The 13,873-nt window shown below is 42.8% G+C and overlaps 2 protein-coding genes across 2 annotated transcripts; both read left to right on the forward strand.

Moving 5' to 3' along the window:
- The first annotated feature begins 1,782 nt into the window (after positions 1–1,782).
- On the forward strand, positions 1,783–4,816 carry pth4 (parathyroid hormone 4). Its single transcript, XM_069517413.1, has 3 exons — positions 1,783–1,797; positions 4,005–4,093; positions 4,543–4,816. The coding sequence occupies exons 1-3, from the start codon at positions 1,783–1,785 to the stop codon at positions 4,814–4,816; spliced, it is 378 nt and encodes a 125-aa protein (XP_069373514.1).
- Positions 4,817–5,682: 866 nt separating this feature from the next.
- Positions 5,683–13,601, forward strand: cept1b (choline/ethanolamine phosphotransferase 1b). Its single transcript, XM_020107181.2, has 10 exons — positions 5,683–6,073; positions 7,345–7,648; positions 7,863–8,037; positions 8,486–8,633; positions 8,711–8,852; positions 10,368–10,452; positions 10,746–10,877; positions 11,059–11,217; positions 11,568–11,693; positions 11,947–13,601. Exons 2-10 carry the CDS (start codon positions 7,458–7,460, stop codon positions 12,067–12,069), a joined length of 1,281 nt encoding a protein of 426 aa, XP_019962740.1. The 5' UTR covers positions 5,683–6,073; positions 7,345–7,457; the 3' UTR covers positions 12,070–13,601.
- Positions 13,602–13,873: the final 272 nt, after the last annotated feature.

Raw genomic sequence — 13,873 nt, forward strand, 5'->3', positions numbered from 1 at the left:
TTCAATAAATTTAATTTATTCCCAATTTTCTTTTTATTCCAAATATGGACGTGGGCTCCAAACTGTATCTCGACCGAACAAACATTGAGTTTGGCATCTTCTCCATCTTTGTTTATCGTAACCAGACGCTACCATATTTGGAGGAGCGAGGGGTGGAGCCTGACTGAGAGCTCACGGACACTGCACGCCCACCTGCATCTGCGACCTGCAGCCATTGGATGCTATTCGCCGTCGGTCACACCGTATCCACGCCCCCGATGCAAACAGAGCTTCATCCGAGATCCGAGAAATCGACTCAGATGTAGGAAAACGTCCAATTTCTCAAGGTTAAAGAAAGAGAAAAACTATTCCGAGATCCGCCCCCTGATCCAGAGCTGCACCAGAACGTGAAGGGTTCTTCTCCGACACAAATTTAATCATTCCACCAAATCTGGTGATGATTCATCTGGTAGCTTTTGTGTAACTTTGCTCACAAACAGACAAAAAGACAAACAGACAGACAGACAGACAGAGAGACAGACAAACAGACAGACAGACAGAGAGACAGAGAGACAGACAAACAGACAGACAGACAGACAAAAAGACAGAGAGACAGACAAACAGACAGACAGACAGAGAGACAGACAGACAGACAGAGAGACAGACAAACAGACAGACAGACAGAGAGACAGACAAAAAGACAGAGAGACAGACAAACCTAAATAACAAATCCTCAGTGGAGGTAACAAGGAGACATCAGATCTGAGGACACTTATAAATATTTGATCTTTTCTGTCTCATTTGCAGAAAGAAGAGAATGTTTAAAGTAAATTACAAACTCTTTCATCATGAGTCAAAGATCTGTTTCAGAATCATGGAGTAGATTTTACCCACCAGTGATAAAAAGATAAAAAAGTAAAAGTGAAGACATGAAAAGCTTTCGTCTGATCTCGAAGCTGCTTTCATTAAATCTCTCTGGCGCTTTTTTCCTCTTTTCTCTCCAGCGCATGACGACAGATTCCAAAAATACAATTAAATCTCTAATTATATTGAAAATATCGCATCAAACGTCTGAGACAAGAGAACTTGTTACGTATCTTTTGGAATTAAGCACACACGCCTCACATCCACTGGACATGAGTTTCACTCTGACAGTTTATCAGCCTCAGTGTTTTCAGGCTGACTCTGACTCTGCAGCTCCTGCTATGATGAAACAAGACTTCCTCTTCCTCCTCTTCCTCCTCTTCCTCTTCCTCCTCCTCTTCCTCCTCTTCCCCTTCCTCCTCCTTTTCCTCCTCTTCCCCTTCCTCCTCTTCCTCTTCCTCCTCTTCCTCTTCCTCCTCCTCTTCCTCCTCTTCCCCTTCCTCCTCCTCAGCTGCTCTCAGCTGCTCAGTGCAACACTGCCACCGTGTGGACGCAGGCTGCTCTACACCTGCTGCCTTGTGGTAGATATGTGCATTTTCAGTTCCATACACAAGCAATGATGTCACACTGTATATAATCAGTTTTACACTGTACATACTTATTTTTTTATGGTTCCTCGTTTTTACACTTTCACAGTAAAAAGGCGGAAGTTTTGTAAACTTGCAGAAAAGAAAGATGTGACAGTTTTATCTGAGTAAATGATTCTATGGTTCGTTGCTGGTCTCACGCTAGTTCACTGGACAGAGACAATACTCAGACAGGATGTAAGTGTGTGTGTGTGTGTGTGTGTGTGTGTGTGTGTGTGTGTGTGTGTGTGTGTGTGTGTGTGTGTGTGTGTGTGTGTGTGTGTGTGTGTGAGCTGATCTGCTAAAGGTCAAGATGAAGGTCAACAAAGTAAAGGAGTTGGTTGTATCAGAAACAATTCTCCATCCTTTGACTTCATGTGATAAGTGACGTCAGAAAATGACGACATCTGTCAACATTTATTTACATCAGCACATGAACGACAATGGAATTAGGAAAACTCCCCTAATGTGTGAAAACGTTTTCTGTGTCGATGATAATTTGCTTTTGATTCGAGGGTTTGAACGAAGGAGTTGAAGGAGTTGAAGGAGTTGAAGGAGTCCATCTGTCCATCTGTCCATCTGCACTTTGATCAACGCTCTGTATCTTCGTATCTCAATCGAACCCGTCAATCAAATCTTGTCTTATTGGAAGATGATTCCACAGCAGAGGAGCGCGAAGGCTCCGACTTCACTTCTGGAGACTTTAGGGACGATAGAAGGTCTGAGTTCAAGGAGCAAAGTGATATGAGCTCTTTAAGGGGCCATCTCTCTCTCTCTCTCTCTCTCTCTCTCTCCCTATACATATATATATATATATATATATATATATATATATATATATATATGTATATAGATATGTATTTACAGATAAATATAGATATGAGCTTTCTCTTCTTCTTTTCTTCTCCGTCCATGAGAAGAATATCTTCACACCATTATCAGTTTATCCTTAATGGACTAAATCACTTCATCCCTCCGCCCACGAGCCTCTGTAATGTCCTACATTTCTCACTGATGGAAACTCGTCCAGGAAGGTGTTGTCAAGACAACTGCGTCTCTCACGATGACTGTGGTGGCACCGCGGCAACCACAGTCTCCAGTTTGCACGGGTTGATTAGTTATCGTGTGTGGGGGGGGGGTTGGTGGTGGTGATGTCAAGAAGCTGGAGGAGAGCTCCAGGCAACAGGCATCTTAACAACAGGCAAAAGTTTCAACCCACAGACAGTTTGTTCACTTCTCCAACACTGACTCATCCCTGAGGCTGCATCCTCAACATCAGGAAAACCATTCAGCCGCTTTTCTCTAAACTCCTCTTTGTCCAAAACCCTCGAATCTTCCCAAGAGGAAACGCTGCTGGATTAGAGCAGAAAAGGGAGAAACGATAATCCCTCAATTGAATTTCCTCCTGAGTTTTAAAAGTACCTGATTATGTAAAGAGCATCTGTGAGAGCGTGAACCTCCTCCACTGTCACACCGAGACGCACCGAGACGTTTGGGCTTTTGTTCGAACACAAATAACCTGAAAAACATTCGATATTTTCTCTGCACAGACACAAAACTCACATGTCAGAGAGATGACGACGCTGACGTCTGTTTCATTAGCAACTCAAAGGCCTCACTTTGAATCTGTTGTGACTCCTATAAGCCCCTGTGTGTGTGTGTGTGTGTGTGTGTGTGTGTGTGTGTGTGTGTGTGTGTGTGTGTGTGTGTGTGTGTGTGTGTGTGTGGCTTTATAAAAGGTCTTGAGGTCGAACCTGAAGTCAGTTCGTGCATCGTGGTCATTAGAGGAGCTGCTGTTACGACACACAGACGATGTAAGTACCTTTAACCATCGTCATTTATCGAAGCTGAACGTTGAATGTTTTCATTTTTTCAAAAGGTTTTATTTTGCTCTTTATTTTACTCATTTATTATTTTATTTGAGATGTTTTCTTCTGTTTAAAGTTATTTGTGTAAATGTGGTGATTTGTGTTCAAACAGCAGTGAGGTTGGATTTATTAATTTGTAAAATGTTGGTTTGTTGGATTTGCATGAATTTTTGAAAAATACAAAATTAAGGAGAAGAAGAAAAGATTCTACAGTTGTTCATGTAGCTGTTCAAAAATTTTAAAGAGTCATTACTTAACAAAGCTAAAAGTGAAATATGGGATTTTCACAATTAATTTCCATGTCAGATTCTTATTCTATTCTTATTTTACACTATTTCAACATGTTTTCTTTTATTTCAAGTGACATCTGTTAAAGTGTTGATTTATTTAAAATGTCTAAGAACGGAGCCACAAAGCTTAAAGATGAATCTGATGAGAAGTTCATCTTCAAAGTTATATTTATGTGAATCCATGACAAATTTCACTTCTTCAAACTTTGAATTCAAACTGGTCACAACCCCGAAATAAATAAACTGACAATCGGTCGTTCTACATTTGAAGAGGTCACAAGTTAAAATTGTTGTCAACTAGTAAATGGACGACGCTTCTTGTTGTTTCTTCTTTTCATGACACGTCGTGATGTGGGTTTCTTGTTGTTGTGCTGCAGAACGTGAAGATGTCCCACAGATCTGTGCAGTGGCTCGTCGTCATGCTGCTCGTCGTCTTCACAGCAGCACAGTGTGAACAGAACGAGAGGTACATCAGCTTTACATGCACAAACTACAGATCAATCATAAATAAATAGATTCATATTGATGAGACTGGAGAATAAACATAGAATAAAAAAGAATAAACTGCTATTTATTGTGTGTGATTTGATGATTTGACACAAAATGAGCTCAATATTCACAGTTGTGAGTCACGATCACTGACAAAGGGAGAATTTAAAAAAGAAGGAGAATATTTAAAGTGCATAAGATGAAGAACTCCGCTTGAAATAATCTTTTGAAGACACAAAGATCCAGAATCACAAAATAATTCCACACATTTCCCTTCCTGAAAAAAGAAAAGACACATTCATACATACATTTAGTCTCAGTCTTTGCTTCCACATGTTTCACATCTTGATCGTTGGATGTTGATTGAGTTGTGAACTGAGGATGAACTGATCCTGACTGACTGATCTCTCCTCCGTCTCCCTGCAGCCGCCGAGCTGTGAGCGAACACCAGCTGTTGCACGACCGTGGCCGAAACATCCAGAGTCTGAAGAGGCTCATCTGGCTGTCCAGCGCCATCGAGGGGCTGCACACTGCCCAGACCCGCTCCGCCGCTCTCAGCCAAGCAAAGGTCCTGGACCTGGATCTGAACCCGGCGATGGTCCCTGATGCTCCGGGCCCCCGACCCGCCCGGGTGCAGAGCCTCCTGAGAGACTTCTTTAACAACCCCTACCTGACTCAGCTGTCGGACACAGAGGCCTGACTCTGTGAAGAAGTCCGCAGACACATAAATATTTATTGTCTCCATCATTTGAACAATGAAACACATAAAGCACAATGATACATAAACGACACACATTTGCTGCAGATGCATCCAAATGTTGCAAGAAATTAAAGTTTTAGTCGAGAGAGTCTTTGAGTTAAAGCTGCATGAAAGTCTGTTGATGTGCAGAGTCGCACAAATGTCTCAATGTTCAGTCATATTTACATCAAGGACTCGCTACAAGCAAAAAATAAAAGGTCTTTAAGGAGCAGTCCTCGGAACCGAGCACGAAAGGAACAACATAAAGTCAAACTTACCCAGATTTTAATCTGTTTGCTTTATCTTCATTATTCTCAACCAAAGACAAAGTCAAACATGTTCGTTTGCAGATCAACCTCCTCCAGCACTTTGTCCTCACAGTGTTCTCTCCACAACACAACAACTGTTCAACTGAACCTCCAGACTGAATGAAACTAATGATCTCACCTGTCTGATTGATTCTCTGTGAAGAGACATGTGGCTGTACAGCAAAGATTTGAGTGGCGGTGATTTTATCTCGTGAACATTTCTATTAAACTCTGTGGCTGCACGGATGTGGTCTGTGTTTGTGCATCAAACCTCTGTCTGAACTATGTTTGTTCACCGGCCGAGCGTTTGCTAACGTGACGCTGACTTTACACAACAGAGCTTTCAAGTTGCACATTTCTCCTTGAGATGAAGATACTGAAGTGTCGTACACGAGGCTGAAGATGCAAAACAAAAGAGACGTGTAAGAGGCCCTTATTGTTTTCATGTATATTGTTTATTACATTATTTTATTTCTGTGAGCCAATTAATTAATCAACACAAATCAAATTTAGTATAATAGGTTTATATTATCTCCTGACATCCACATTAATGTATTTAAATTATCTAATGAAACGAGTCAGTTTCCACTGTATTTGTTTTGGAAAGGTCACAGCCTGCAGCTGACCTGAGGTGTGCCCTCTGCTCGGTCTGCCCGCCTGAAAGACTGAACTCAGGGCATACGACAAGCGAAGTCTCGCGATATTTCCTTAGCGGCTAACGTGAACTAGCTCCCCGTGTCAACCACCGTGACACCGGTCGTGGATCCTCCGGATGAGCCTTCGGTATTTTGTCTCGATTCACACCGGGGACACCAGACGCCAAGCACCGGCAGAGAGGCGCTGTCTGTGGGCTCCACGCGCCGCCACCGCCCCTCGGACTGTCCGCGGCTCTCGTCCTCTCGGCGGTCAGGTCAGTCGATGCTACCCCCGTCAGTTAGCTTGTCAGGCTAGTCCGGGCTAACGCGCAAGGCAGGCGTCGAGTTTGGTTTCGTTTCGAGCGTGTCCGCGAGGTTTCCGTCCACCCGAAGCCGGAGACGTGAGAGGAAACCGACGGAAGAAGCTAACACGGCTAATGATTGGCGGCAGCGGTCAGTCAGTGGGAATGGGAAGTTGGCTAACGAGCAGCTAAGCTAGTTAGCAAGCCGCGGCTCGGTGGCCAGCAGTCTGTGACACTGACAGTGTTTCACAACATGTTGTTAGCGGAGCTGCACGGGGACGTGCGTTGCATGTGACGTGTCAGCCGCCGACCCTCGCCCGCAGATGGAACATGTCAGACATGCGTGTTGCTCCCGTGTTCCGCAGTAACACACGCTCTTCGTCATGTGTCCACAACAACACATGTGACGACAACACGTGTGACGGTTCAGAGCTGGTTCTGTTCGGAGCCCGAGCTGCTGCTCTGTGACACGGACTCTGGTCTGACATGTTCAGAAACACCTGCAGCTTCAGAGAACGAGCTGAGGACTCGTGCTCAGGTTTTATTTTATATACAAGTTCATTAATCATAGAAACGTTAAATTACTAAAGATCTCAATGTTTTTATTTTATCACCTGTTCTGTTGGATCTCAATCAGTTTCACTTTCACTTGCAGTAACTAGGATGTTTCACTTGACATGTTTCATCGGTTAATCAATCTACGTGCAGGTAACTTCATTTTAATGAATGCGATTATCAGGAATTGTTGTTATTCACTGCTGGTGAGTGCAGGAGAATATGTTAAATAATAATTCTAGGCGTTTCCATTTGAAGTATGTGGCTGTGAATCAAATATTGAAATGATTTTTCACACGTGTTTGTTGGTTGGTTGGTTGGTTTGTAAGTAAGATCTCACGAGAACTTCACTTTCTTTAACATTGTGAGATAGAGCGTCGTGTTCAAGAGAGATTATTCCTGAATCTTGCTGTAAGAGAATCAGGCATGTTTAGAGTACTTATATTTATGATTGTGTACAAATTAGTCAACTTTATAGATTCAAATGTGTTTCTATTATATATCTTAAAACTTACTGTCAGCATAAGGTTGAGACTTGATAGACTCTGCTCAACCTCAGCATAAACAAAATGCTCAAGTTGTCTTCCAGCAGAATCACTTGTGTTTGGTGCAGGTTTGGTTCTGTGCTGTGTAAAACAGGTATTGTGATGGAACAGGATAGTCTTGTGATGGGTGTTTTTTGCTCGTAGGTATCATCCAGCATCATCCAGCCCCACTGTGGATCTTTAGCCCCATCCATCAGGACAGTGGCAGAGCCGGAGCCGGAGCCATCAGGGACCAGACCAGCAGGCAGCAGGGCTCCATGAGCACCACGGGGCAGCAGCAAGGGGGGGGCCTGCGTTCTCGCCGAAGCCTTGGCCGGGACAAGGACCCTGGGCAGGGCGTTGGCATGGAGGCTGCCTGCTGGCTTGCCCCTGGAGTTCTGCGCAGGCTGATTGAGCTGCCCTCGCCCCCCCTGTCCCGACACCAGCTCAAGAGACTGGAGGAGCACAGGTAAGTCTGTGTAGTCCTGTTGTTTAGTATCGTGATACGTTTGGAACTAAAGATGGACGGACCAGTCTGATGTGGGTTGAATATTTGTTGAGCCCAATGCTCCTGGGATGAAAGATGTGTTGACAGTATGACATCATCACCAGTAGTTACGGACCTTTTCAGGTGGTGAGTTTGAGTCATGAAGTCTTCATGTGGCTGATGTCTGTCCCTGCAGGTACAGCAGTGCAGGACGCTCCCTGCTGGAGCCTCTGATGCAGTGTTACTGGGAATGGCTGGTGGGACGTGTCCCGTCCTGGATCGCCCCAAACTTAATCACCATCATCGGCCTCGCCACCAATGTCTTCACCACCCTCGTGCTCGTCTACTACTGCCCAACTGCCACTGAGCAGGTGAGGGCACAACCCTACACTGCACACTTTACAATATATATCCCACCAGCTAGAATCCATCCATTAATCCCTGTTTTTTTTATTTTAAATTATTCAGATAAATCTCCACCTACTGTTTCATAACAAAATGTCACCAGAACAAGATCATCTCCAGCTGCTGGAGATGAATAAAAAATATTGTTGACTGATGAATGCATCTCGTGTCTGTTGTCGCACTGACTGAATTAATATAGTTACATGTACATTACACTGAAGTGTTGGGTTTCCACTGACAGCAAATTAAAATGGAGGCTGCTGATAATTAATTAATTTGATCCAACTAACCTAAACACATTTCTGAAGTGTACCACTGAACGGACACTCAGCAAACTGATCATTTCATTCAGATGTATGTATGTGTGAGGCAGAGTGACCCCGGCTCCATGTGAATGTGTGTGTGTTGTTTCAGGCTCCTCTCTGGGCGTACCTGCTGTGTGCCGTGGGTCTGTTTATCTACCAGTCATTGGACGCCATTGACGGGAAACAGGCCAGACGCACTAATAGCAGCTCTCCGCTGGGTGAGCTGTTTGACCACGGCTGCGACTCCCTCTCCACTGGTCAGTCTGTTTCCTGTTAAGCTGTTTGTCAGTAAACCTGGAGCTCTGTTTAAACTCTGTCGTTGTCGTCCCCACAGTGTTTGTGGTGCTGGGAACCAGTATAGCAGTGCAAATGGGCACCAACCCGGACTGGATGTTCTTCTGCTGCTTCGCTGGGATGTTTATGTTCTACTGTGCACACTGGCAAACATACGTCTCAGGAACGCTGCGGTTTGGCATGTGAGTTGCTTGATTTGATCTGTGAAGTTCGCTCCTCTCATGGATTAGAGTGCGTCCTTAGTGATATGTTTTCATAGACTGTATATAAAGATGGACAACAGGACAGCTCCCAAAGTCTAATCAGGTCATCCTTGAGTGTTGGTGCCAGATGTAATTAAATTCTCTAAGGTCGCTCCTGATGTATCATGTTCTCGACCTTTCAGTCTGTCCCTCAGTCTAAGTAAACATTGGTACCAAATTTGAAGAACTTCCCTCAAAGTGAACTTGAGATATCGTGTTGCCGACCTGGAGGCATTAAAAGATTAATAGCTTTACCTGAATATACACTGAACTATGGTTCTAATACACTAGTGTGTTAGTGGTGAAGTTCATATCATTAAAGATGAATGAAAAAGCAGATCATCTTGTTTTATTCTAATGGATTTTATCAGTTCCATGTGGTGTAAATGTTGATGTGTGTGGATTTGACATAACAGAGATGCAGATCTGTCTCACTGGATCACAGATGCTCACAGCCTCTGTGGGTCCGTGCCTGTGGAACATGATGGTAAACCTCTGCTGCATGGCTGCCGACTGCCTGCCTCCACAATCACCTCTGACCTCCACTGAGGCACATGGAGAATTTAAATTCAGTCTGTTTCAGATTTCAGATGTTCAGTAACATCATCTGAAGGAAGCTGAATTTTCCAAACGCACCAGTGCAATTTAAAACTCTGAGCTGGGATGTGACTTTTCTTGACATTTATAAATTAGACCCATGTCACTGAGACCAGACTCTCACACACACACACACACACACACACACACACACACACACACACACACACACACACACACACACACACACACACACACACACACACACACACACATACACACACACACACACACACACACACACACACACACACACACACACACACACACACACATACACATAACCAGACCAGGCTATGTTATTCAGTTTAGCCTCTCTTAGCTTAGCATAAAGACTAGAAACGGATAGCCTGGCTCTGTCCAAAGTTCATAAATACACCTGCTTCTCTCTGACGCTCAGTAATTCACACATTGTAGGTCACCAGTTGCTTCACCAATGTCCCAATGTTTGTTTGTTTGTTTGTAAGCAAGATCACACAAAGACAACTGGATGGATTACTATGAAACCCGGTGGGAGGATGCGGTATGTTGTCAGGAAAGAATCCATGAAATCAAAAACATTAGCTCTCTGGTGGATGTAGCATTGTGTGGTTCTAAATGTGGAGCTTCACTTAGAGACAGTTGGCTTCTTGTGCTGTTAAAGTTTGGTTTTCTTAAGATGAGCCAGTGGAATGTGACTGATGTCACCTGTTCAACCTCCGAGATTAACCTGTGTTGTGCGGAAGAACACAAACACAGCAGCGTCCCATCAGCCCCTTGTGCAGCAGTGTGTTGTGGAACAAGGCTGCAGGACGGCCGTGGGCTTGTCGTTGTCACTAATCTTTATTATAAATGTTCTGTTCTCCCCCTCTCGCTCAGCATTGATGTGACTGAGGTGCAACTCTTCATAATAACCATGTATTTGCTGGCCGCCGTGGGAGGATCTGCTTTATGGCAGTCACTGGTAACTAATTCCTACAGATTAAAGAGAATGATGCTGTATTAATGTAATTCTCATATAATTATGATACAGCTAGAACATTGTTTTTGACTGTTTTACTTAAACTGTTACTAGAAACACAAAGAATGTCAGTGAACGTCTCCAACATTACTCACGATGCTTTCATTGTGGGTGTAAAGCTGCTGAACGTACTCACAGATTAAATCACCAGCAGGAACGTTCACTATATGATCGACAAAACTTCTGCACTGTTTTATCATTTCCTGATTTTTGTGTTTTAATGTCCCGTTTCCCAGATTCCGATCCTAAACATCCAGATGAAAATGATTCCTGCCATCTGCACTTTTTTAGGAGCCATCTTCTCCTGCACCAATTACTTCAGAGTTATTTTTACAGGAGGTGTCGGTAAAAACGGATCCACAATAGCAGTAAGTCCAGAAACCAGAGATTTCTTTCCTCTTAACATGTAGTGATCATGTCGAAGCGGTGGAGTTAAGTTAAGTGTTACATCAGTGTTTGTTCTGCAGATGATGTCAGAGCAGCTTCTCTGGTTTTCCAGCCTCCTGACAGTCTCTGTCTTTATTGTCTTTTTCTTGTGTCTGTCCTCAGGGAACCAGTGTCCTCTCTCCAGTCTTACATATTGGTTCCGTGATAATTTTGGCGGTGATGATATACAAGAAATCTGCCGTCCAGCTCTTCGAGAAACATCCCTGTCTTTATATCCTGGCGTTCGGTTTTGTCTCGGCCAAAATCACCAATAAATTAGTTGTAAGTCAAACACGCTTTTTTTTTTTTTTTTTTAATGAGAGTGAGATTAACAACTCTGTGGCTTTAAAAACAAGAGGCTCTGATGTGCAAATGATGACAACATTCAGTTAAAATGGTAATTTTACTATGAACGTCACATTGACGTTCATAGAAAGAGACTGTTGGTATGTAGCTGGTTAAGAAAGTAAAACATCTGGAATGAGTTTTCTCTTAATCATCAACATTTAAAACAGCACAGATGTGTAAAACTGGAGCTCGACGTCCCTTCAAACAACTTGAGTTATTTCCACTCAGCAGGGGAAAGCTGGCAGAGTTGTGTTTGCAGCTGACTGTGGTTTGTCTGTCCACAGGTAGCACATATGACAAAAAGTGAGATGCACCTTCACGACTTAGCCTTCCTGGGGCCAGGCCTGCTGTTCCTGGATCAGTATTTCAATAGTTTTATTGACGAGTACCTGGTGTTGTGGATTGCTTTGGTAAGTTCACACGAGGCTTCAGATTAAAGTTCTCAGTCATGGTTATGTTTTACGTAACAAAGGTCAAATAGAGTCAGTTAAGGTCGTGTTTACACTTTTATTAGGATATTTTCTATTTGTTGTGAAAAGCTTCTGGTTCTCTGCTGTAAATGAGTGACGGTTCTCCCTCTCTCTCTCTCTCTCTCTCTCTCTCTCTCTCTCTCTCTCTCTCTCTCTCTCTCTCTCTCTCTCTCTCTCTCTCTCTCTCCAACAGTTCATTTCCTTCTTCGACTTGGTGCGTTACTGTGTCAGTGTTTGCAACCAGATTGCCTGCCATCTTCACATTTTCGTTTTCAAAATCAAGCCTTGCTCAGTGCTCAGCTCAGCTCCTCACTGAGGACACGCCGGCCATTAACTGACTCTGTCCCCGACCCCCCCCCCTCCGCGTTAGTCGCACTCATCTTTTCTTCCCTCTGTTATCCACATAGAGATACAGAGGACGATTTGTTGTGTACAGTAAGTGCTTCTGCCAACTGAATGTGTGGACAAATAATATATATTAAGATACTGGAGTATTACTGTTATTGTTTCTTTTTCTTTTCCACCAGTGCAGAATTGAATTCGTATCTTCTTCTGCCCCAGTAACGATAAATCTCCTTCTGACAAACTCATGGTTTCACAGAGCAAATACTTCAGGAGAGTACAGGTGCTACTCATCGTGTCCGAGGAGAGAAACTTATGTGTGTTGTAACTGTTCATGTGCAAGAAAATGTATAGGAAATGAATCAGACTCTTTGCTTTTCATTATAATTTTTTGTAATATTTGCATAACTTTACCTTTTTGCTATTGTAAATACCAAACTGTTACTCTTTCTGTGCTTCTCTTTTAATTTAAAAGTCCTGCTTTGGAACATTTATAAAACTTTCTCTCATGTATATGATTTTAAAGCAACTTCATCTCCTGCACATCCCAGGATGCAACGCGACTGTTTCACATCAGTAGAACGTGGTTTTTGGAGGAAACTTAATTTTTCTTAAACATTTCAGAACTTAGCACGTGGGATTCACCTGAAACCAGGGAGCCATTTTGTGTTTATTTATTATTATAGGTCATATTTTCTTAAATGCTTTATTCGGTTAAGGCTTCTTCTCTGTTATTTGTTTTATTGTAAATATATGAATATTCACTGTGCGCACATGTAAGAATGTCTTTAGTCGCTAACATTCAGAGTTTCACAAATGTAAGTGAACCACTGAGCTCACATGTTGAAGTTTGTGTTCAGATTTTCTCACATTTTTCAGTAATAAGATCAATATATGTTAAAGTTGCTGCTTTGAATCAGTGTTTCCTTTGATTTAGTTTCACTCTGCTGCTGCTGCTGTTACCGATCTCTCCACTGTTCCTCTGCTCTCTGTCACTCCCTCATCTCAACCTGGTGTTTTAGTTTTTTTAATCGTCACTCTTCTCAGCAAATTCCATGAAAACACAAAGACTTTGACCTGAGTCTGATTTCTCACAGTCTGTGGCACTCGGCTCAGAGGTAACATGTTCCCATGTGTTCGTTGACTATGTTCATCTGAGGGACAGGATGTTTTTGGTTGATCGTCTTTTCGTGGGATTTGCTGATGATTTAAAATTACAAGATAATCTTTAAACTGAACGACCACTTTGCTGCCGTGAGTTATTCATGTGAATGTTTCACTCCTTCCCGTGTTTTGACTGATTATTCTACTTCACTGAACCACTTTATTTTCTTGTTTTATGTGATCGGCACAAAGTTTCCCCCACAAACCACAACTGCTGAGGCTGAACACGTGGCCTGACTGAGCAGGAGATGAGGTCACATGACGACATCACAGTTTTTAAGGTGGTGACTGAGGAGAATCGGATCAAACTTTGTTCCTGTTAATAAAAACCTGTTTATTTGACATGTGGCTGCTGCTCGTCTCTGAGGTGTTCACCGTCACTGCTCCTGAACATAATCTGTCTGTTGTATTTGGATTTTATTGAACTTTTCCATCTGCTGATCTGAGTCTCTATGATTTATTTAAAGCCTTCATCTAACATCTATAATATTTAATCAGACTGTATTTAAGGAAAGCAATGTCATTTAATCTATTTTTGATAAATTTCAGCTGCACCCTGGATCAGATAATATCATTTATCAATATTATTATATCATGTATTATCTCAGCCCTGG

The sequence above is a fragment of the Paralichthys olivaceus genome, chromosome 2 (assembly GCF_024713975.1).
Source record: "Paralichthys olivaceus isolate ysfri-2021 chromosome 2, ASM2471397v2, whole genome shotgun sequence".
Classification (NCBI taxonomy): Eukaryota; Metazoa; Chordata; class Actinopteri; order Pleuronectiformes; family Paralichthyidae; genus Paralichthys; species Paralichthys olivaceus.